This window comes from Dufourea novaeangliae, unplaced genomic scaffold (genome assembly GCF_001272555.1).
Source record: "Dufourea novaeangliae isolate 0120121106 unplaced genomic scaffold, ASM127255v1 scaffold6, whole genome shotgun sequence".
Classification (NCBI taxonomy): Eukaryota; Metazoa; Arthropoda; class Insecta; order Hymenoptera; family Halictidae; genus Dufourea; species Dufourea novaeangliae.
In genome coordinates this window covers 4,335,201-4,360,192 of record NW_015373900.1, presented here as the reverse complement: position 1 = coordinate 4,360,192, position 24,992 = coordinate 4,335,201, and the positions used below count along the sequence as shown (strand labels likewise).

At 32.8% G+C, this 24,992-nt stretch overlaps 1 protein-coding gene across 1 annotated transcript; it reads right to left on the bottom strand.

Annotated features, from left to right (window-relative positions):
* Nucleotides 1-12,088: 12,088 nt before the first annotated feature.
* LOC107193463 lies at nucleotides 12,089-18,502 on the bottom strand. The gene is made up of 4 exons (XM_015582909.1): nucleotides 18,442-18,502; nucleotides 15,549-15,849; nucleotides 13,387-13,727; nucleotides 12,089-12,282 (listed from the first exon to the last, which is right to left on the bottom strand). The coding sequence occupies exons 1-4, from the start codon at nucleotides 18,500-18,502 to the stop codon at nucleotides 12,089-12,091; spliced, it is 897 nt and encodes a 298-aa protein (XP_015438395.1).
* Nucleotides 18,503-24,992: the final 6,490 nt, after the last annotated feature.

The window sequence follows — 24,992 nt, the reverse complement described above, 5'->3', positions numbered from 1 at the left end:
GTGTTGTTTTGCAGAAATCGTCTTCGCGTCTAAATCTCGTTAATCTTCCTTGCAACAGAAAAAAAGATGGATCGAAACGCGTGTTCATTTCCGTAAATGACGTTCCTAGAACAACCCGAAGAAGAGTTTACTAGTTTAATTGGCCGCGGATAGCGATAATCCACGGATCTGCAATTACGGGAACCGTCTGGTGAATTGGACGTACATGCACACCGGGATTTTCTAAATTACTGCCGGCTTAGTCACCGTAAGCGGCGTCCGTTCCGCAAAACGGTACGATGCAGTTAAAAATATATACGTCATGATACTTCCTTTCGTCTTAATATACCTACCGAGTGCAAAATTGATTGTGTTGTTGCGCGAAAGATTATTCCAATGAAAAAATATATGGGTATTTATCATAAACAATTATAGATTCGTATACATTTACATACGTGTAATCTATATTTTAGATATATTCTAGATATTCAGATATTAATTTCGAACAGGTCGAGTGGCAAAATTTTTACTGTCAGGGCAATATCGCGATCAAGTGCACCTGTTTTAACCCTCAGAAACCGACACCTACATCAGCATATGTAAACACCACACTCGTGCAAATACGGATTTTGAATTCTTTATGATTACGAATTTGAAAAGAATAAAAGCAAATTGAACTTACAATATACATTTCTTATGGTAAAATTTCCTCAGAAATTCGATGGACTTGCAAAAGTGCAGAATAATTTTTTATCGTAATGGAAGGAAACCGTCATGCTAGGCAGCTAGAATGCTACAAATGGAACAATGTTTCGCTGATGCAAATTTGCACTATGTATGTTACATAGCGTGATGTCTGAGCGTTAATCCTTGCAATAGCAAACCTTTTTTAATACATAGGCTACCAAGATCAAGGAGGTGGGGAGGTATTTTATGTCCAACTGATTATATTTTAATATATTTGGGAATATAGGGTATAAAAGAAAATATTCTATTAGAATTCAAAAAGTCATAGCAAAGAAGCAATTTTGCAAGTAACTTTTTTTAAGAATACAGAACTTGTTTCAAAATGGGACGTCAGACAATTCAGTAATATCGTGGGTATAAAGAACGCCCCTTCCTACCCCTCCCCCTTCCCCCGTTGGTATTGTAAGGATTAATTTGTATTATTAAGAAGGTCAATATTTACGTGTTCACTTTAGTACTCATTATTGAACCACCATAGTATATACAAAATCGCAATTTTATACCCCAATATGTAAAAAATAATATTCTTCACTTTATTCGAAATTCTATATTTACATAATGATATTGTCCATTCTTGCTTAAGTAACATGAATACTTAATATAAATGCTTAACATGAATATTTAACTACCATTTAAAGATTTATTCCTCTTCTACTCCTTTCTCATTTTTCTTTGTTTATTATTTTAATGTTTTACCTACCTTCTAACAATTCTTTTATATAGTATACATAAATACTGTTTTCGATTGTATTTATTAAGAAGCTTTGTTTTCTTATTGCATACCACTTTTCAATGCTGTTAAGGATCATTCCGAACAAAATTTGATGTTTTTGAATGTTTCAAATTTGAGACCTATTAAGTCATGTAATATGAATTTTTGTGAAAACATGACATTAAATTTTTTAATTGATAAACAAGACAACAGCTTCTTCGCGATAATTTTAGTTAAATTGGGTCATTATGAAAGTTTTGTGAAGGCTTTCTTAAAGTGAAAAGAAAAGAAATTATGATATAAAATTATTTATTTAAGTAATTGCATAATTATCCTAAAATATACAGATATTTTTGCAGTCGATATTTCGTTACAACAGAATTGATTAGAAGATATCAAAAGTTTTACAATAACATAATATTTGAAAATTAATTTACTATAAAAACCAAATCGAACAATGTTTGTGATAAATTCTGTTTATACATATGTTCGATAACGAAACGATTAACTTAACTGCCTGCTTCATGCACCTCTGAATCTTTTATTTTTAAATATATCTACGTATCTTTGTTCATTCTTACATACAATTATAAAAAATTTCATTTATGCTTATTACTATTGTTATAGAATTTATAAATTGTTTTATTCGTTAAGCTTACGATGAAAAAGAAGAGAAGCGAATACACGTGCAGGTTTCTGACTTCCCAACTTATGTATGCTTGTTGAAGGAAATTGAATGTGCTCTCAATAGCTGTGTCAGAACACCTCTCTCATTAGATGACTTGATACAATGAATCCGGAATGAGATGCAAAATGATGGGAAACTGGGAATCCCTGAGAATACCTGATGGTTTGTAAACTTCGGAGAAAAGGTGTCTTGAATAGAAAAATTATACTTACAGACAATTATACTGTATGTCAGTCACCTTTTAAACCTAATAATCTTAATATTACCGTTCGAAAAGAATGTTTTCATTATTTAATATTCATTATATAATTATTAAATAATTCATTGTTCACTATTTAACTACTTTTTAGTACTGACTATTTCTATGTACTGATTCAATATTAAATAATTATTTAAATTTAATCAATGTTAAACAATCAATAAATCATTAATTAACATTTTCATTATTTAATTATAAAAAGAACTTCTATTAAAGATTTGAAAACTGTATTTTAAAATGCACTAAAGCTTGAAATACGAAGACAATAGTAAATATTGTACAAAATTTAATGAGTCAAGTTTATTATCATTGAATAATATAAAAACTTTGTATTGAAGCTGTCTCACATATCTGCAGTGTTAAAGTTTTACGAGTACACTAAAGGGTTATGTGACAGTCCAGTTTACGAGAAATGTAAATGACGAAGCAGTTGAAATGAATATTAATTTCTATTCCTCAAACAGCACTGTCGAGAAGTATTTGTAATTGCCAGGTATAAATACTGTTGAAATCTTTGCAGAAGTTTAATATACAATTACGACGCTTCTATTTGGTAATTATGTGAAAATTGTTAATTGCCATGCGTGTAACAACCAAGATTTTCTCTAAAAAGATAAGTTTGTTTTCTCTAGTAATATATCATTTTGAAATTTTTAATTTGAAATCACAATTAAACTTTAGATAAGTATACAATGAGCAATGAAAGTATTCGAACGATAAGATTTTCAAAGATTAATTATTCATAGAAAAATTGTGCAAATACGATGTGAGACTAAATTGTATTTATATTAGGAAATCAAAATATAAAGAAATGAAATAATATACAAATAAATTATAGAAAATTGATTACTACCAAATTATATCTGGGTCACTTTTAAATTAAAACTTTTTATGTTTGTACGTGAGAATGATTACTCTATTTAAACTAATCTTTTAAATGTATGTTTTTGCAATAAACTCGCGTCGGCTAAAGTTAGTTTTTAAGAGAAAATATTTTTAAGTTTTGATGATACTATTACGATTATTTTTGTAATTTCGCTTACAGGCGTTCTGTGTAGCATTAAAAATTGCATTTACTCTTATGGAACGCACAACAATTTTTTGCATCCAAACGTCTGTCTCTGTATTCTTCCTGGAAAAAATCAATTCTAAAACTAGAATATCAATTCCCCCCTGTTGAAATAAATCATCGCGTTATTGTTGTTGTTGTTCACATAAGCGGAGACTTTACATGAAGTCAGACCGTAATTACCGTTTTCTTCTCTTTTCTATGTGTTCCGTTCATTACTCAAGTACTGTCAGGCGCTATTATTGCAATCAGGAAGCACATTAAAAGACGATCAGTAGGATACCAACCTCGTCTCTCGATGTCAGAATAAATCATCCTCGCGACAACGTGTACGTGCGTACAGAGATGTGGAAATTGAGAAATAACGGTTTCTTGAAGTATGCTTGTCTTACACAGTGGCATAAACGTATTTATTAAATATTTGCTTTACTTTTAATTCAATGAACTCGGTCTGTAAAATGCTTTTTTTTATTCTGTACATTATGATACAGTACATATGTATATTGAAATGAAAATCTATAAAAAAAATCCGCAATTATAATTTTTAAGTCGAAAATGATCGACTCTAATTCTGAGATCACACATATTACACTAATTATTATTATTATACTAGATGCACCAATAAATTATCGATTACTTTTCCTAAAACGTATTATTCCTTTACGAAAAAATAATTTTGGCATTTTTACTAAGTTTAAGAGGACATTACATTGAATTGAATCTACACACATTATTTTATTAAAAATTATAATAGATTAAGCGCGTTTGAATGCAGTTATGTTTGTTAAACATTTTGGCTGCTATGTCATTCACATATGTGTGACACATCTCTCATGTTAAATTAAACATTGATGTCTATAGTAAAGCGTTAAATATAATAATTTCGGTTGAATTCCACATAGTTCGAAAAGCTTAAAAACGTGGGAACTGTGACAAATGTTTGTCTCAAACCTTTTAAACTGTTCAAATGTATTTAAAATTGAACAAACTTCTATATTTATTTAAAAACTCTATATCTATATCTATTCTATATCTATTTATCGCAAAACTCAATCAGTATATTTTCTGTCATAATTTTGAGAAGTATATAAAGAACACTTCTTGCGAGTCAAACTCTTAACTTAGCAATTGAGTATCGTTTCAGGATATTCTTCTTCCTTTGCGTGACTCAATCCATTATTATAAACTGCTTTTATTAATTGATCTAAGGAAAGATTCGCAAGTAGACAAGCAGGTATTTTGTGTTCTGTTAATTTTTAACTGAAAAGGTTTCCGCTACTGATAGGTCATAATTGATCGCCGTATAGTTTTTACGAGACTTGCTCGCAATGAGTAATCGTAAGTCACTACCTTGACCTTGAACTCGACCGGACAACGTATCTGTACCTCATTATTCGATTTAGGTGTAAAACTTATACGTAAAAATTATGTCTATAGTTTGGATTTTATACTTTCATGTATATCATATTTATAAAATGATATAAATAAGTATTTGTTAATATTTTTGTTCCTTTTAAAGCAGGTTCTGGCGACTCTGTTTGCATCGCAACTACCTCAGATATTTTCATACTTCCCTTTAATTTACTATGATTGCAATAAAGTTACACACAACTGAAAAATATAGTTACTTCCTTTCCTTAGTTTTGAAAACTCTAGATCGGAATATTGGCGAAGAGTATTGACACTGAATATCTAAAAATATTAACATTGATGGAATTTGTAGTATTTCACAAGTTGACGACGTGCATGGATCTTTGAAATTTGTCTGAGTTCTATTTTACTTCAGTAACTTGTGAAATATTACAAGTTTCATTGAAGTTAACACTATCACATAGTTTTGTAAAATATTCAAAGTTTGTTGTATTTAGAAATTATTCCATGATTGTTTATGAGATTTCAAATGTTTTGTAGATTTGCTAGTATCGTTAGACCTTCAAAACTTTTCCTAAGAACTGAGGATAAATAATATTTAGAAACGGGTACGTGGGTTAATCAGTCGTTGATAATTTTCGAATGACATTTCAATACCTTGTTTAAATATTCTAAATGTAATCATCATTGACTCCAATTCCTTTTCAAGTCGTTAATGTTCAAATTAGGAAATAAGAGTTGCTTGGACTATGAACATTTTGAAAGAATCTTGGTATAAACGTAACTTAGTTGTAAGTTTTCTAAGTTTCGTGCCCTGCAGTTTGCTTAAATATTCTAGGTCAATAACAACAGTGTAGTACAGCTAACGTCTTGTAATCCTGGGGTTTCAGAGAATCTACAAGACCCACCATAATTTCTATGGATATTCATTGGCATTGGATCTACAAAGTTTCTCCGACGACGTTAGGAAAACTTTCTCAAATTTTGAAGACCGTACAAAATATTTACAAAATATAGGAGAGAAAGTTATTTTTATAATAATTTAATATTGCAAACTGTATATTTCTTATAATTATTTAAAAAGATAAAAAGATAGTAGATGTGAAACAACAACATAATTAAAGTTAGGGATAGTATTTAAGCCTATTTTTATTTTTAAACAAATGCTATTGTAAATTATATATTTTCTTAAAATTATTCAAATAAACAACAATAAATTGGCACATGTGCGTTGTTTACCAACTCCACTTATTCGAATTCCTACTAAGTTTTATGTTTACACAAGTAGTTACAAAGAAATGAAAGGAAATACAGTACAAAAAGGAACAACTAAAACATTGATTTAAACCGCTTCGAGAAGTGCATTGTTTCGTCATCTATTGGGATCGTTTGAAGTAAACATACAAATTTTTTAGATCAAGTCAGCTTATCATCGATAGATGGAGCCACGTGCCAATTCACCCGAGGGGTAATTTTTTACAAATACAGTGGCCGCTCGTTAATTGGACTCCCTCTTATTGCAGATTGGCAATGCTCCTCACTCACACGTACTTCCCAACACGTGCGGGTACCGCACTCTGTCGCCAGGATGGAATACATACGGTGTCACGTTTAACTCCCATATTTCATCACAGAATGTCTGGTGTATAGAATATTGTTTTCATAAAATGTTTCAATGTTTTTAGATATTTTCAGTCATAATCAACTACATTTCGTATCATGTTTAATTCATACTGACTATAAGTAGTTATGTAAGCATATAAAGTTATAACAAAGTCAGAGTTAGGCATGAGAATGTCAAATATTTTTAAGGTGTTTAGGATAGCCACGGGTGTCTTCAAAGTAAATGTGAACCACAACTAACAAGAATAAAATTTATTGAAACAAAAACAGGAACCGAACAATAACAAACAATGACGAAACTATAACAAAACGAAGACAGCTGATAAAAATAAACAATCAAATAGTAATAAAACTATGACGTATCGGTCGACGATGTTCTGCCCGTTTGAAACGGGCCGTTTCCACCGTCTTGCCATGGTTACCCGAGAAATCATATTTCTTTTTCCTGAGACTTTCCCGAAAAAGAGAAAGTTCTCCTTCAAGCACTTAGGAAAGCAGCGACGTAATTCGAAACTACCCTGAAACTCTGCTATGCAAATGTTATGACCTGGTAGGCAAAAGTGCAAGGAAACGTCGAAACAGTAAAGGTCTGCTACAGGTGGTTAATCATACAAATAGAAAAGCTGCAAAAAGCTAAAAATTGATATGCAGTTTATAAATGTAGCGAAAAAGAATGTTTGAATGCGGAAGGAATGCGCGCCGAATAAATGAGAACGAATGAGATCGAGTAATAGGTAAGGTGTGAGTGATTGGACGAGTGATGTATGAAAGGGAAGTGGAAGGAGTGCGAACGGAACATAAATACGGGCCAAAGAGACAAAGCAGATAGGGTTGGAAAATAAAGCATACTGATAGCACGTGTCTCATTCAAATTATTTCTAACATAAATTAAACTATTAATGCCTATTAAAAAAAATGTGTTTGCTTAGGGTGTGATGATGGCGATGATGCATAACTTATTAAAATAGTACAAAGTAAAAGTGAAACAATAATACTGTTTTGAATGATTATTTCTATAAATATTACATGTATGAAATATTTAAAAAATTCAACTTGTCTGTAATTCTACAGCTATTTTAGCTTAAGAAACAATTAATTTTTTAAGTGTATTGTCTTGAAATCGTTACTTGCAATATTTTACTTCTGGGACACTGTTGAATATATGTGTAAAAATATTCATCAATATTTAATTCTTTGTCCAGTGATCTCTATAGTTGCAAACATTAACAAATGGTTCTCAATGATAAAGTCATAGAACAATTGGACAGAATATCTCTAAAATATTGTGAAAATTTAATAATGAGTACATCAAAATAACTGATTATGGTTCAGAAGTAAAATATTATACCTAACAAACTCAATGTAACAAAGTTAAAACATTAATTGTCTATTAGACTGAAATACATAGGTGTACAATTACATAAATACGATAATTAAGCAAATTTAGTTGTTAATCATTTTGTACGTCACAATTTTTTCCATATTATTCATTACATTGTTTTCAATGTAGAAGAATAAATGAAACTACCGTTCAATCATATGATGTGCATTCTTTGAATGAAACTATTGTTCAACACCATTACTAACCACCTTAAAAATATTTGACATTCTCATGCCTAACTCTGACTTTGTTATAAATTTATATGCTTACATAACTACTTATATTCAGTATGAATTAAACATGATACGAAATGTAGTTGATTATGACTGAAAATATCTAAAAACATTGAAACAGTTTATGAAAACAATATTCTATACACTACACATTCTGTGATGAAATATGCGAGTTAAACGTGACACCGTATGTATTGCATCCTGGCGACAGAGCAGGGTACGCGCACGTGCGTCAGAAATACATGTGCGCGAAGGGCGTTCCCATGTTACAATAAAAGGGCCTGCAATAAACAATCACCTACTGTATGTAGCTGCGTCGCACGACTGAACGGCCGAGTGGTGAGGAAAGCGCTCGGGTAACTGGTGTCCGATTCCTGCACGGTTCCGGAAGGTCTGTGGTCTGTCCCCTACAGCTCTGACTAGCGTGGGAAACGAATGTCTACTGTGCTGCCCCGACTCGTGCGGGAATTGAATGTCTACTGTATCATCTGATGGGACTTCGTGTCTCATGTTCTTAAATACCGATCGTGCCAAAAATCATGTACCACGGACGAGATACAGTAGACATTCGTTTCCCGCGCCACCGTTATCTGCACGAAAGCCACGCCCCATGCTCAGACGTATTTCTCATACACGCGCGCGTACCCTACTCTGTCGCCCAGCACCAGAACACATACGGTGTCGCGTTTAACTCGCATATCTCATCACGGAAAGCGCAGTATATATAATACTGTTTTAATAATGTTTTTATTGGTTGAATAAATATTGGTGGCAATTCACACGTAATAGGTAACAGATGCTAACCAAGCTATGGTCTGTTTTTCGGAAGAAGAGCCCTGGGAGGTAGGCCCGACTTTTTGCGGTGTTGTCGCGATTGCGAGACATCTACGGCACTTGTGTCTCTCTCACTCTTTGCGTCTTGGCCAATGACGTTCGACCGTCGACGTGCGTCCTCGTCTACGGTCGTCTGTCTCCATCGCACGTATTACAAACCTCTCGAGTAGGACCTACCTACAATCTCAAGGAGTGGGGACTGCGTTCGGGATGCGCCCGTCAATCATCCATTGTCTGGAAATGGCGGAGAATGTTGACGAGGAGACGCTAAACGTTTTCACACGTCAAGAGTTAAAATACATGAATAAGAAAAAGTTTATTTCTTTGGAAAGAATGTATTGTACCCAAATATTGAGCAACATATTAAAAGGGGATTAAATTAATACGTAGATTATTAAACGCTACATGTGAAAATCGCAGGGTAAAGAAAGAAGTTGGTTTACCGAGCGTCTGAGCGAGAGGCTCTCGTGCCGAAGTGCCGGAGGATGGAAAGAAACACACAGTGGCGTTGCGACCGTGACAACGTCGCACGAAATACGCAGCTCGCATTGGATCCCCACCAGGCCACGCGCTGAGGCAGGGCGACCTCTGAGGGCTCTTCTTTCGAAAAACAGACCATAGACATTTGCCACTAAAATATGTCACGAATTATTACCTTTTTCACATAGTACCTTAATGCTTTATTACGTAGAATGTTTGGAAGAATCGATTTATGTAATAAAAGTATTTTATTCCATAATATTTCAATATCATTAATAAAAATAACATAATTAACTTTGAAAACTTAGAAGATACTCCACCTACGAAAAAATTGTTACTGCTAAGTAATAGCCCTCTTCATACTGAACAACATCTGTGAATAAACTTTTCTGATATCTCTAAAAATAACGGAGATAGTTAATGTAACAGTAAAGTGCGCATATCTAACCCACCCTATCTATAGTTGCGTCGCACAACTTAACGGCCGAGTGGTGGGGAAAGCGCTCGGGTAACTGGTGTCCGATTCCTGCACGGTTCCTGGAATTGTGGCCCGGTACAGCTCCGACTAGTGCGGGAAACGAATGTCTACTGTAGATAAAAAGTTTCGAATAACGAATAAAAGATAAAAAAAGTATTTCGTCATTTTTAATTGTTTAAACGTGGAAATTTCAATTTTTCATGAATTGACATTTGTCGAACAATTATTTAATCTCATTAACTGTTTAAAGGTCAGAACGACACCCTTAGATACTACTGCTTTTCACTGTGTATTATTCCAATAAAATTTTGTCCAACTCTGGTTTCAATGCTCAATAACTTCTGTGAATAAACTTTTTTAATGTCTCTAAAAATAATGGAGATACAGTAGACATTCGTTTCCCGCACTAGTCGGAGCTGTAGCGGGCCAGAATTCCAGAAATCTTACAGGAAGTAAACGCCAGTTACCCGAGCGCTTCCCCACCACTCAGCCGTTCAGTCGTGCGACGCAGCCATAGATAGGATGGGCTGGATATGCGTATTTTACGGTTACATTAATTATCTCCGTTATTTTTAGAGATATCAGAAAAGTCTATTCACAGATGTTGTTCAGTATGAAGAGGGCTATTACTTAGCAGTAACAAGTTGTTCGTAGGTGGAGTATCTTCTAAGTTTTCAAAGTTAATTATGATATTTTTATTAATGATATTGAAATATTATGGAATAAAATACTTTTATTACATAAATCAATTCTTCCAAACATTCTGCGTAATAAATTATTAAGGTATTATGTGAAAAAGGTAATAATTCGTGACATATTTTACATAAAAAATTTGAAATATGTCACGAATTGTTATGTAACTCCTACTCAACCTACAAGAAAATTATTATTGCTATGTTACGGTCCGTCTGATAGTATTTAAGTACTGTACTTTCTGATCGCTTGATGTGAAATGAAATTGCCACCAATATTTATACAGTTGTCGGCGAAATTGTTGTTCAAACAAAACATTCAAATGTGTCGTTGAATTCGTCTTCAAATGCTTAATAAGACGACAGTAAACAAAATATGTAGTTCCATTGTAATAAATTATATTGATATTAGAATCTATGTAAATAACAATAGTAGAAAAATTCAAATATTCTATTAAGTTTACTTCATGAAATCAAACAGTTTTCATATGAAACATTTCTTCGCATTTTCAATGGTTACAGAAATAATAGCGTGTATATAGTTAAACCGGATATTCTCTACATATTATTTTACCATTTTTTCAGTTTCTATGGTTAAACACCTTAAAGATATTTATATATTCTTATTCTTCACTCTAACTATGTTATACCGTATACTTGTTGCGTAATTTTTACAGGTTTAACTGCTTACATAAGTATTTATATTCATTATGAATGAAGAATAATACGAAATGTCGTTGATTATAACTGAAAGTACCTAAAAACATTACAACATTTCATTAAAACAGTATTATATATACTGCGCTTTCCGTGATGAGATATGCGAATTAAACGCGACACCGTATGTGTTCCGGCCTGAGCGTGCTAGGCGACAGAGTAGGGTACGCGCGCGTGTGTGAGAAATACATGTGAGCAAGGGGCGTGGCTTTCGTACAGATAACGGTGGCGCGGGAAGCGAATGTCTACTGTAGTAATAGTGGTAACGGTGATCGAACAGCTGTATATCCAGCCCACGCTATATGTACGTACGTACGTTAAACAAGTGAGCGGGTGATTGGAGGGGACAGCGTGCGGATGATTGGAGCTCGCTTAATGTAGTATCTCTGGAAATTTAGCCCTCTACAACACCGAATGGTGAAATAAACGAGCTTCTACTGTACCTACTATGAAATTGTAAGTATTGTTATATACAATGTTTACTCATACGCTATATAGCGTTGGTACAAAATGGAGAAACGAGACTACCATAATACTATGAAAATCGTTGAAAATATCTTTTATTTATTAATATGTACACATAAAATTAAATTTCACTGATAAATATTTATTTTGAAATAACTATTTATTAACCTTTTATTTCATTTGTTTACTGTTTCATTTGATTTGTACCATTCATGTAATATATAATACAATTTCAGACTATCGTGAATTGGCAGCTTGAATTGCATTTACAGAATAAATAATGCTGCAACATCTCAGGGAAGTTTTTCTAACGTTAATTTAATACAAAATATTTCTAACAATTTAGTTCCTATTTTTTCTTCAAAATTGTTCGTCATCGTAGTACGCTCTGTAACTAGGGTGCCATTTGTGCACACGAATTATCGGTCTCCTATTTTCCCATTGCGGTCGGTGCGGCGTAACGTGTAATATAATCGATTCACGATTTTGTTCACGATGTCCTCTGTGTGGTTTCACATCAATTTCCAATTTTGGCTGGTTCGAAGGTTGACGATCTAGACGTTAGAATTATTTATCGATCGATAATTGTACTTATTATTACGAATAGAATACACATTAATCCACTAATGGAATATTAATTAATACATTCACCATGCAGTATACTATTTACTTACACTAGAGTATAGTATTTTAGAAAATGCTCACGACTGAGGATCAGTGGTGAACATTTTTTTTGATACGGGGGATTGCTATGTTCTTATAGAATCGAAATTGAATTATTGCTCTCGATTGTTGTATGTATATAAATGTATTCGCTAAAAAAGGTGTGGTAAAATTGAAAACTTTCCACATGGTCATTGCAGAAATTGTTTACACTCGTATTAGAAATACAAGTACACTTATATAAACAAAAATCAATAAATTCATAAAAATTTACTGAAATGCAAAAATAACAGAAAAGGTTGTAGGTAGGTACATAATGTAGCTAAGTAACAAATCAGTTTTGATTTCCCAGACAAAAGAAATGATAATGATGTATGGCAAGATATTTTCATTGACTCTTGAAGATGACTACTTTAACATTCCATCTCTATTGATTGATCAGTGAAGATATTTTTCACGTCCTCTATGCGAATCATTCTTGCTACAGATGTTTGATCTCTTCCATGAAATATTTTTAGCCAGGGATAGTATATGTTGGTATAGTAGAACTCTATTTATCTGAACCGGTCGGGAGACAAAACAGTTCATATATGTAAATGGATCGTTTATACGTATAATAGGAGTTTACTGATTTTCCCCGCTACCTGTGATTTCTCATTTAAATAGTCCAAGTTAACGTTCAGATAAGTGTAGGTAGTTATAGTAGGTAGTTACAGTAATGCTTCAAACCTTATAATCTTAAAAATAAAGGGACCAATAATGTTGTAATGCTTAGTGAATACATTCTGTTGTAAATTAATAAAACATGATTGTGATATTCGTATAACTGGAAGTGACGGCTGGAAGTAGTTCAGATAACAGGAGCTCAGCATTTCAGTAAATCGGGCATGAACTAAAATTTCGTTCCAATAAATGGAGTTAGGGTAAATTCAGTTTTATAGTACGTATAATAGTGCATATATTCTAAAAATTAACCCCAAGTTGCATTATATTACCATTACTGTTATGATTTGGACGAATGTTGGTCCAAGTCGGTTGTCCTTGATTTCCATTTGGAAACCGAATGTGTGTCCCTCCAGAGTGTCCAATGCTTCCCGCGCTCGACGACGCAGAGGAATGCAGAGAGCCAACAGAAGAGGATGCAGCAGTCGCTACATGTCCGTTTTGGACAGCTCCGGATGACGAAGCAGCCGTGTTACCAAATCCAAACGAATTACTGTTCACGTTTCCTTGGTTACCGTGCACGGGATGATATTGACCAACAGATTGAGCAGCAGATCCAGCAATACCTGTTGCTCCAGCGGCTAATGACACAGATTGACTTTGCGAAATGGCTCTGAACAGAAATATTTACATAATTTGTCATGGAATGATAATTCTTACAGTGTATTATTATAATTACATCCGAATAAAGTTTTTTATTTTCTTGCAAACCAACGTAAATATTGAAGTACTTAAAAGGACTTTCTATAATTGTTTTCTTCTAACTTCACCTTGATAAAGTCAGTAATAACTATAATCATAAATAAATTAGAAGTAAATAAATCATGTACCCTGTTAGTTTATCAACAGAATATGATTATAAATGAAACTTTCTTTAAACGAATACTTAATCTGAAATATACAATGTTATGTAGTAAATAACGTTTCTTTATAACCAGCTTTTCATGCCAAACATGATTGTATAATTATTATGATAATACATTTTTGAACGTTACAGCCCTCATCGAGTCACTCTGTATTCCTTTTAATTTAAGTACATTCCTTTTTTGTACGCTACAGTGTGCAACCAAAATTGTGGTACATACATACATAGGTCAATTGTGTATATTGAAAATGAAATTTTTTCAATATAAAACTGTTTTAAGAAAATAATGGACAGACATGCTTACAATGTTCTATTAAATGATAAGCGTACGTGTTGAATAAGCAAATACAATTTTTCCCAAAATAGTTAGAAATCTAAAGGTCGATCGTCAGTTATCATAAAACGATGAAAGGAAAGATTGATTTATTAAAGTCTTTACTCTATTTTTTCGTATAATGACCACTGACATCCACGCTGTTGCATGTTATTATGTCAGCTTGTTTGTTTCTGTGGCAAAAAAGTTGTCCGCCAGCAGCTTGAGTTACATAATCACCTATCTTCGATTCTTCATCTCTTGCAAAGTATTATACATATGTGTCATAGGCGGAAGCCACTGTTTCATGTACAGAATAAATGGTACTTATTTACCGCAAGATCGAGATTACAAGAACTGACATTAAAAGTGGTTACATCGTTCAAATCTCCGGCGGGAAATTTTCGTCACAAGAGTAAGAAAATTGGTACATCTATTCACAGTATGTAACAAATTCAATGGCGACTACATGGAAGAGTAGAGTAGATACGCACGAAGTCTGTCAGAAAAGTAACGGGACTGACAGCGAAGAAATATGTATTGTCAAGTTATTTACAAATTAACAGTATCCACTTCAAGGTAAGTCCCTTGGGAAATCATTAATGGCTGGAGACGATGTTCTCACTTCTTGAAGTAATGCTGGAAGTCTTCAACTGAAATTGTCTTTAGTTGGTCTGTCACAACCTATTGAACGTTGTCCATAGTTCCAAGACAACCACCTCTAAGTTGTTCTATTTAGGAAAAGAAAATGGTCACACGGGCTCAGATCAAGAGAGTAATGAGCTTGTGGTCCCATAGCAATATCCTTGTTGGTCAAAACTTCATTTACAGAGAGTTTTCTTGGTTGTTGCATTATAACAACGTTCACTGCCCCACTGTACTCTCTGTGAACTTCTACTGTCCCTTACTCCCCTAATCTGAATCCATGTGACTTCTTTCTGTTCCCAAAAATCAAAACTCATCTCAAGGGACGTCATCTTGGAACTATGGACAACATCCAATAGCTTGGGACAGTTCAACTGAAAGTATTTCCAGTTACATACTTCCATTACTATTCCTTGAAGTGGGAACAGTGTCTTCAGCGGTTTGTAGTTTCCCAAGGGAACTATCTTGAAGGTAGTAATGTTCATCTCTAGATAACTCGACAATACAAATTTCTACGCTATCGGCCGCATTAACTGCCTTACAGACTACTGGTAGACACTTTCAGTCGATAATAGATCATTTACTTCTTTCATAGTTTTTTAATAATTGACTTCGGTTCCTCTTCGGTTCCCACGATCTCAGTTACATCCTGCATTCTCTTCCTAGTTTCATCGATCGTAAAAACGTACGGATGATTGAAGCTGTTGCTCTCGGAGTAGCTGAGACCCTCGGGGCCTACTTGAAAGCCCAAGGAGTGCGCATTGTTTCCCGTGTTCAAGTTAATATTCGCCGTAATCGGAATGGACAACGATCGTCCGTTCTTGGTGTAGGGCTGCCTGATTACTTGCTCCGGTATGAGCTCCGGTGGCGTGTTCCATCGTCGTTCATCTTCTGTGAGAAGAGCGCGATCGTCTGAGGAATGAGACACGTTTATATGTGACACATATGGGACGACTTATTTCCTCTGCGTATATACCTTTACCTTCCTTCGTTCTTGACTTAAAGAAAACAGGATCGACAAATAAGAACATATTAGCAAAGAATCTTTTATTCTCTTTTACGTCTGGTCGACTACCATAGGGGGTTACTCACGTAAGAATAACTTTGTTGGGATTGAAGACAGGTGAATGTGCCTAACAAGGAAACATCCCGAACTGACAATTGCCGCTTTTGATGAAACTCTGTGAGATTGTAGTTCTCATAAAAATATTTGACACGTATTTCTTTTAGCTGCTCTTATCCATGTTGAAGGTGTGACAACACCCCCTATATAGTTTTCACATACAAGTGTACAAGAAAATAGATTAACATTGGACCAGAAAAATGAACAAAAAGTACTATTTCTTGAATGTATTGTTTAAACATGGATTACTCTGGAATCCTATCATATAGCTGGATTCCTTATAAAAAAATACATAATATTGCAATCTATATACCGTTTTTATATCTTTAATAATTTTCGAGATATTCGATCGAATACAGTTCATAACTTTGAGAGCTATTTTCGCCACTTAAACGTGGATAAGAGCAGCTAAAAAAAATACGTGTCGAATATTTGTATTAGAACTACTCTCTCACAGAGTTGCATCAAAATCGGCGATTCTCAATTCGGGATATTCCCTTGCAAGACACAAGTTGTACTGTTGAAGGGGGGGAAGGTGGTGGTATAAACAAACTTTTTGTTTCATGTTATTTTTAAGTTTCTTTGAAGGCTATAAATATTATTTTAGGTAATATCATGTAGGTTTAACTTCATAGCGTTGTAGCTGATGTGAATATGAGGTCAGTGACATAGTAAACTATGACCTTGAAATGACCTTGGCTTCAGAAATCTAAGTTCGGTGAACAATTAAACATTAATGTGTGTGTAGTTCGTTCCCAATCTGTCGGGTTTTATTCGTAGCGACAACCTGTGTCGTCTTATTGAAATTTCAATTGATTCGTAGATTTGGAATTAAAACAACATTTTGTAGCCTTACATAGCGATTAAATGCTTGCGTGCTTAGAGAAGGTCGTCACTTTGAACACTTAATGTTATCTAAAATAAACAATTTTCCATATTAATGTTTCAGTTGATCGAACTTAGATTTCTGGGTCCGAGGTCATTTCAAGGTCATAGTTTACTATGTCACTGAACTCACCTCCACACCAACTACAACGCTATGACGTTAAAACTACATGATGACATTAAAAAAAACATATATCACCGTCAAATAATGTTGAAATAACATCAAACATAAAGTTTGTTTATATCACTACTTCTGCACCCCTTGCACAATACCATTTTTGTCTTGGATACGTTCTGGTATCTTCAATCCAAACAGAGATATTTAGGTAGATTCTATTTCTTGTGACTAACCCTGTATACCTCCACCTTCTTTTGTTTGTCTGTACTTTTCAAGTGGTACTATTTATTTTATCAGTGAGTCTACTCAGAAGTATTTAAAATCAATTAAAATGGATGATGGGTTGAGATGAAATTCGGTTAAAATCTATACATATACGTATGTACACTTGAAAATTTTAAGTCAGACTAGAAAATAAATTCTATCAAATTGTATTTACAAAAGAAACGTTATATCAAAAAGACTACAATTAATAATGTTTTTTATGAATTATTTTGAAACTTTAAATTTTACTTACACGAATTGGTGTTTATTATAGTTATTGTATGAACATGGACATACGTGTAACACAAATAATGATAGTTGAACTAATAAAATTTTTGGAAGTCAAATAGAACATAAATTACCATTAAAAAGGACATTTTATATGCAAGAATCTAACTTACTTAACACGTATGTCGCTCGAATGGTATTACAGGATTTTATGACATATGTAACAATTATACGAAATGTACACCCCCGTTCATAAGTATTAGGACACCTGCTGGTCTCATACAAAATTTGATAGTTGATGTAGATTATATAATTTTTACCAGTTTTATGAGGCTATACTAGTAAAAATGATATTAAAGTACATGTACTCGCTGTTTCTATCATTAATTATTTGCAAGAGCTACAGGAAAATAATGAATTGAAAATTATGTGTTCATCCCCACAATACCCTAATTTAAACTCCATTGACAAAATATCGAATCAATCAGATCGAAAAGTCCGAGAAGTCTGCCCAAAATCTGGATCTAACTTGTGGAATCATTTACAGCACGCGTGGAATCAAATAGCAACATATACAATACAAAAGTTAATAAGACGAATTGTCAAAATTAGTTAAAAAAGTTATATGAAACAGAATAATGTCAAACAGCGAGAACAGCGGATGTATAGACCAGAAGAAAATTTAATTTTATTATACATAATTGATGAGATTTTTGTAACATGGATTGTACGAATTCTTTATTGTCTAACAACTCAAACTAGGTAATAATTGTTAAAGGTTTTAAGTAATTGTCCAACGATTTACCAGGTTTACTTACTTCTCCATAAGTATCTCAATATTTTCGAACGGGGGTGTACTTTCGATTTGTAAAAATATGATTTTTACCTGCCGCCGCGGTTAAAAACACGACACACAGTGAGACGATAAAATGACCACTCCCGGCCATGTCTAACAGCGTTCTGACTGCTGCATGACTACTCTCCGCCCTTTTTCAAGAAGTATGAACGACCTTAAAGTCCTTATTGATATTCACCGTGTGTCCATCCGCGTAATACACTCCGATGAGCGGAGTCACAATCACGTGGTGACTCGGACGCATGAAAAGAAATGTGATTTTCGGTGAACCGCGATCGATTTCGCACAGTAGCACCTCAAGAACGAAAGTACAAAGCGACGTAAACAGACTTGGACACTGGAAAACCAAAATTTATATTAATAATAATTTTGAATAATTTCAGAATAAACTTATTAATTACTATTGTTACTTAATAAATGATATATTTATGACAGAGAATTTCTAAAATGTTTTACAAATTTTTGTTCCCAGTAAACGTAATGTGAATACATTATTACAGTTGGGAATATGGAATTCTTGTGATTTAACATTGAATTTTTCAGTAAATTTTATTTTGGGCGCCTGGTTTTAGAAGATTTGTACAAAGCGAGTTATTTAATTTACAGGGATGATAGTTTGTGTCTCCATGGAGATATATAGAAAATGGGGGTAACATTTGAATCCTGTATACAATAACATCTATTTCGAATACGCTTGGTATTTTCGTCAGTATAAAAATTGTTTAAAAAAGTACAGCTGTACTTGTTTTCTAGATTTATTTTTACACCGCCTGAGTTCATGAAAAGAAATAAAAAAGTAATATTGTGAAATAATTACAAGGTAATCTTTTTCAACGTGAAATCTCACTTGTAAGTTCATTATTCGTCTCAGATTCATATTAACATATTTTACGAAATGATTTGTGTATTAAGTAAATTTTTTGATTAAGAAAAGTTTATTCAGCATCTGCATGGTTACAATTATAAAACTGATTCTCTTCCAAACACGAAGTTACTTAACAACTCTGCAACGAACACAATTCTTTTATTCTCATTTTAAACCCATCTCTACTTATACCTACTTTCGAATGGAATATACACTACCGTTCATAAATACTTGCTAGCCCATCGAAGAAATGTTTACTCCTTTTCATTTTACATATCACTTTGTGGACTTTCAGTAAATGACCATGAGTAGACAGCGGGTTGTATACATTTATAGAATAATCGATTAAAACCCTTAACAAAATAAATAAAGTTTCTTTGTGATCAGTGTTGAAAAATTAACCCATATAGTTGAATATTTGCATAAAAATCCACAGTCTAATCATGAGCTTTGTGTGCTTTATGGCCCTTATTACGAAGGAAAGTAATTGTTTTGGAAATGTAGGCACCTGTTTCAGTAAATGTCAATCAAGTGTATGCGCAATATATCTACCGTAAATGTTCAATTGAAACTGTCAAGAATGAGTTATTTTACAATTATATTTATACTTTTAATTCTTGCACATTCGTATCGTTATTTGAGGGTGTTGCAACTCTTCGTACGTTCGAAGCACTTCCGTTGTCGTCGGTAGTCAATGACATTCCCTTGAGATTCTTCTCTACATTAACACTATATTCCCCGCTAACCGACCGAACATTTTTGTGTGCTACTTCAATCAGCATAATTCGTGGAATTCACAAGATTAACCCTTTGCTGGTGAGGCGTGGTCTGAGTAATCCCATGAATATTTTGAAAGAAAAGCTTGTTTTACTTCGAAGTGTTCTTACATGAGAATGCAAAACAAATAATTATGTAATAAGTAATATGATTTCCACCCCATCAGTTAACGGTTAACAGTCTTCTGTTCCATCTAATCTAATAATTCTACACCTTCGATTCGTCTGGTATTTGTAATGCTTCTATTTCTTGGGGTTTCGCTATCAATTCCGATCCTTCGTTGTTTTCGTGATCATTTTTATTACTCTGGTTTTCATTGACATCAGGCAGAAGATACGTATCAATATTCTCAGAAGGTTTTAGCGTTTCCTTATTAACCGTCTCCACTGGAGCTGTCTCCTTTTCATTAGTACTCGTTTCGACTGCACTAAAACTGTCGCCATTTATCACCCCATCGTCTACATTAATGGGCATCATCTCATATTTTTCCGTGTTCTGAACTGTGTCCACCTTTTCATCATCTGTGACATCAATGACTGTTGGTTCTAGTGGGTCGACTATCACCGTCTCAGGTCCTTTCTCAGCTTGATCGATGTGAGACACGACATCCACTTTTGTAGGGCAAGGTTTTGGTTTGGTTGCTGTTCAAAATACATATTGATTCAATTGACTACTTTCATCGAAGTATCATCAACACGCCAGTATTGGTTCAAAACGTTAGTAAATCGGAATAATATTAGGTTGTTGCGTATGAAATTACCCTTTTATTACCGGTAGTTGATATTGTATTGGATATTATACGAATTTTATTAGAGAAAGTAAAATTCCATAGACCCTATACATGTTTCTCCTTGAAACACAAATGTGACATTCATTATATAATTATTATGCTGCATTTATAGGTGACTTTTCGAAGACACTTTTCGCTGCCATAAAATGCTAAATAGTATTTTTTTAGCAGAAATTTACATGTATCTATAAAGTTTATTTATGAATTTGACTTAAATGATCATCTTCTATTGCATGTGGAGGAAATGGCTGAATTTTACTGAAATTGATTCTCCATCTTAATAAAATTTAGTGTTTAATAGAATTGATTTTATTGTTATGTTAGATAGTACCTTGAAATGAGTAGAGTACATTGTGTAATTTTGCTATAAAAAAAGAAGTTATGTTAATAATTCTTATTCATAAAATTAACGTCGAACATACTTATTACTAAATTTCATATGCAACGACCTAATACGTTTGATTGTCCGAAAATTAATTGAAGACTTTTTTAATCGTATATTTACGGAGTTGATACACACTACAGCTCAAAAGCTTGGGATCTTTATTAATAATACGAAAATGGTTAGATGATATTTCTATAAAATATACGGCGTCCTGATATCTCCTATTGTGTAAATGTGAATAAAAGGAGTAATTATCATATTACATTGTTATAAACAAAGTTTGATGCAATAGAACGTTCAGCATGAAATTTTTCTTTTTAACGTTATAAATGTCATTAATATTTTATTTAATAAAAATGTATGCTTTGTCAAAGCGTTAAGATAATTATGGATATACCTATATTCATATATTCCTATCATTGTTCCGTTTAAAAATATACTAATATTGGTTATATATTTTTTATACTATCAACCAAAGGAAACACAGTAATGAAACAAAAAATGAAACATCGGAGTAAATTATGTTGTTTTAAAAGTTATGAATAAGATCGATGATTCCAAACTTTTCGATGGTATTGTATGTATAGCTCTGTTAATCCTCCAAACGTTAGTGTAATTGACTGTCAGTTGAAAATATTTTGTTTACTATGGTGTGAGCTTTCAGGGGACTAGGCAGTCGTTTTTCATGAAAAAATTTCTTTTCTTTTATCTGTAGAACAATTAAAGCAAATCCAGATGTATCCTTTTACCCAATGTTTATCACTATCATATTGAATGAAAAAAATTGGTATGGAATATATGTGTGCTGAAGGCAGACTGTTTTGTATATTTAACTTTTTCAAAAGACGTACATAATAAGCAGAACATAGGTAGAATCATAATTATCAGTATATGAAAATGTTAATTGTGAGATATTGTTACTATGATTACCTTCAATGATTTGTTTCACAATTTCGAGAATATCCTTTAGTGTACACTCCATCGTTGTGATTTTCGTTTTCATGAGTGCCATGTCTCCGTTATCTTTGAATAAATTGCTTATGGTGAACGTCGGAACTGGCAGAGACCAAAACTTATGAATACGTGGTTGCTCCTCTAGATTTGTTTCGAACATTTTTGGGCTTCTAAGGACATCAATGTTAACCAAGGGTTCGTTGTTCGAGAGTGGATTACCTGAAATGAAGATACCTATGATGTAGTCCACACTAAATATGTTTATGCAGATGTACAGGGTGAGTCATTTAAATCGATTCTCTCGAATCTCTTCGGAACCGTTGATGATACCGAAGAATATTTCAGATAAAAGGTGAACGGCTTCGAAGGGGAAATAATTCGATGTGAGTGGTTTTTCTGTAGCTGGTAGTGTAGAGGACATATGAAGGTCAAATTTTTTGCTTAAATAGAACTATATAAGTTTGTAATACATTAGTCGATGCTTGTGAAAAAGTAATAAGCTATTTATGCCAAAAAAAACGGTTAGTTTAGGAGATAGTTGAGTTTCCAAATTGTGTTCAGGCTCTGCATTCAGATGTACTTTTGAACATTAACTTTAAGAAGTTAACATCGTATTACTAGTACCACTTCGCAATACCGAAATTAAAACGTCTCCTAAACTAACGATTTTACGGCACAAATGGCTTAATACTTTTTTATAGGGAATGACGAGCTCCATCGATTACTGCATTGAAAACGTATGGTTCCATTTAAAATGACAAATTTGACCTTCGTATGTCCACTACACATCCACCTACAATGAAACTACTCACATCAAATTATTTCCCTTACGAAACCATTTAACCTTTAAGTGAAACATTTTTCGACATCATTAACGATTTCAAAGATATTCAAGGGGATCAATTTAATTAGAAAATACTTTATGTAATATGAACAGTATAAAATATACTTTGAACTTTTATACATAAAACTATAAAAATATACTCTGAAAATGTAAAATAATTTATTATTGATACATTCTTAGCCACATTTACAGGTAGATAATAATTATTTCTTTAGAAACAAATATGTAGGTAGTTTTATTTGTACAAATATATCGACAAATGTTTGATGACTATTATACATATCTCATTGCATCGAGCATTTCGAAAACTTTCGAAAAATTTTTGTAAGTCTGACAGTCCTTAACATTTTTTTCATCGACTAAAGTATTATAAATAATATTTTCTTAAAATGCCGTAATCTTGAACACGTATATTTATATTAAAAGTATTAGCTTCTACTAATACATGATAATTGTACTTCTTTATTCAGAGATTGTTAAATGTTTTGTTAAGTTGGTCGATGGAAAACACTTTTCCTGAAATTTTACTTAATAAAAATGGTAATAAATTACGTATACTGTTAAGTTACGATGAATTCTTATGTGTAAAATAAACATATTTCCTGTTGTTTTGTCGTGTTCGAACATAAAAAGATTGGAACATAAACGAAATATTTATTTATGTTGTACTAATACTAGATGATCTCAGAGCTTTGCGTGGCAACGTATTTTCTACGATTTGTTGTCGAAAAATGGCGTTGAATCATTCACGGATACGAATTGCCTTAAAATTTTTTCCACATCCTTCTTTTAACGTAACGGCATGGTAATAATAATCATTCCCAACATCCTGACAGCAACGATTAAGTTCAGACTCCCGTTCGTCAAATTAAAGAAGATTTCAAGTCGAGATTAAATTTCGATAAATGTTATTTCCGACTTATTACCTGTTCATGTTAAGATCCCAAGAGAAAACGAAATTAAGAAAGATTTAGAGTTATTTTTAAATTACACTAATCCAATATTTCCGTTTTATGATGTTTCGATATTTTTCAGTTCAATATTCTGTTCAATGCATTGAATGATATTTTCAGTCAAAATTTTTATACATTAAATTTAAAAACATGATCGATAAATTAAGAACGATTTGAGGTTGTATTTTAATTATAGTATATTACTTATATTTCATATCATTTTTACAGAATTTAAACATCTTTAAAATTTCACTTGCTATCTAAAGTGACACTTTATATTTAACTTAAATAACTATATGCGATGCGTACAGTGTGTTGGCTTGAACTATAAATAACCTCCATCTTTCTTGTTTAAATATAACACCTGTTGTATAATTAACATTCTCATTAAACGTTACGGTTAATATCAAACTTAAATATCTTTAATATTCAATATTTAGTTATAAATAATTTATAGCTTTCGTCAATAAACATCTTAACGTCTTCAAATAGTAAAATATAACGCAACATTGTCTGGAAAATCTATGCGTCACTGAATATCCACGAACTGTCGGGCAATTGGACATAACATTTAATCATAGGAACGTTCGATCGATCATAATATAATCGATTTACGTTTGCTTACTAAATGATGTAAATGAATTTCTCGGTTTTAGACAATTGCTTGAATGATTCACATTGGTTATTCTGTAAAACCGCAAGTTATTCATTGTTACGTGATTTTGCTGTTTGCATTTTTAAAGATTTACAGTGTCAAGCTTGCTATAGATTCAAGAGTACATTAAAAATATTATAATTTGAGCTATAAATTCTAATATTTATATTATTTAATATTTTTATTTCACTATAATATTACTATTCTAATTAGCATTATTCTAATGTTATTATAATTTGAGCTACAAACTCTAATATTTCAATGTTCTTGGTACAAAATCAAGAATATGCATGTACTTAAAATATTGAATTTATGGAAACATTAAAATTGCACAAATGTCAAGATTAAATGGAGTAGT

Bases quoted from the DNA above. Each gene is read 5' to 3' on its own strand.
- LOC107193463 (XM_015582909.1), bottom strand. From the start codon at position 18,502: ATGGCCGGGAGTGGTCATTTTATCGTCTCACTGTGTGTCGTGTTTTTA. The intron at 13,728-15,548 runs GTCAATTATTAA...ATTTCTGTTCAG, and splicing joins GGAACCGAAGAGGAACCGAA to AGCCATTTCGCAAAGTCAAT. The intron at 12,283-13,386 runs GTAATATAATGC...TCTAACGTCTAG, and splicing joins TCCAAATCATAACAGTAATG to ATCGTCAACCTTCGAACCAG.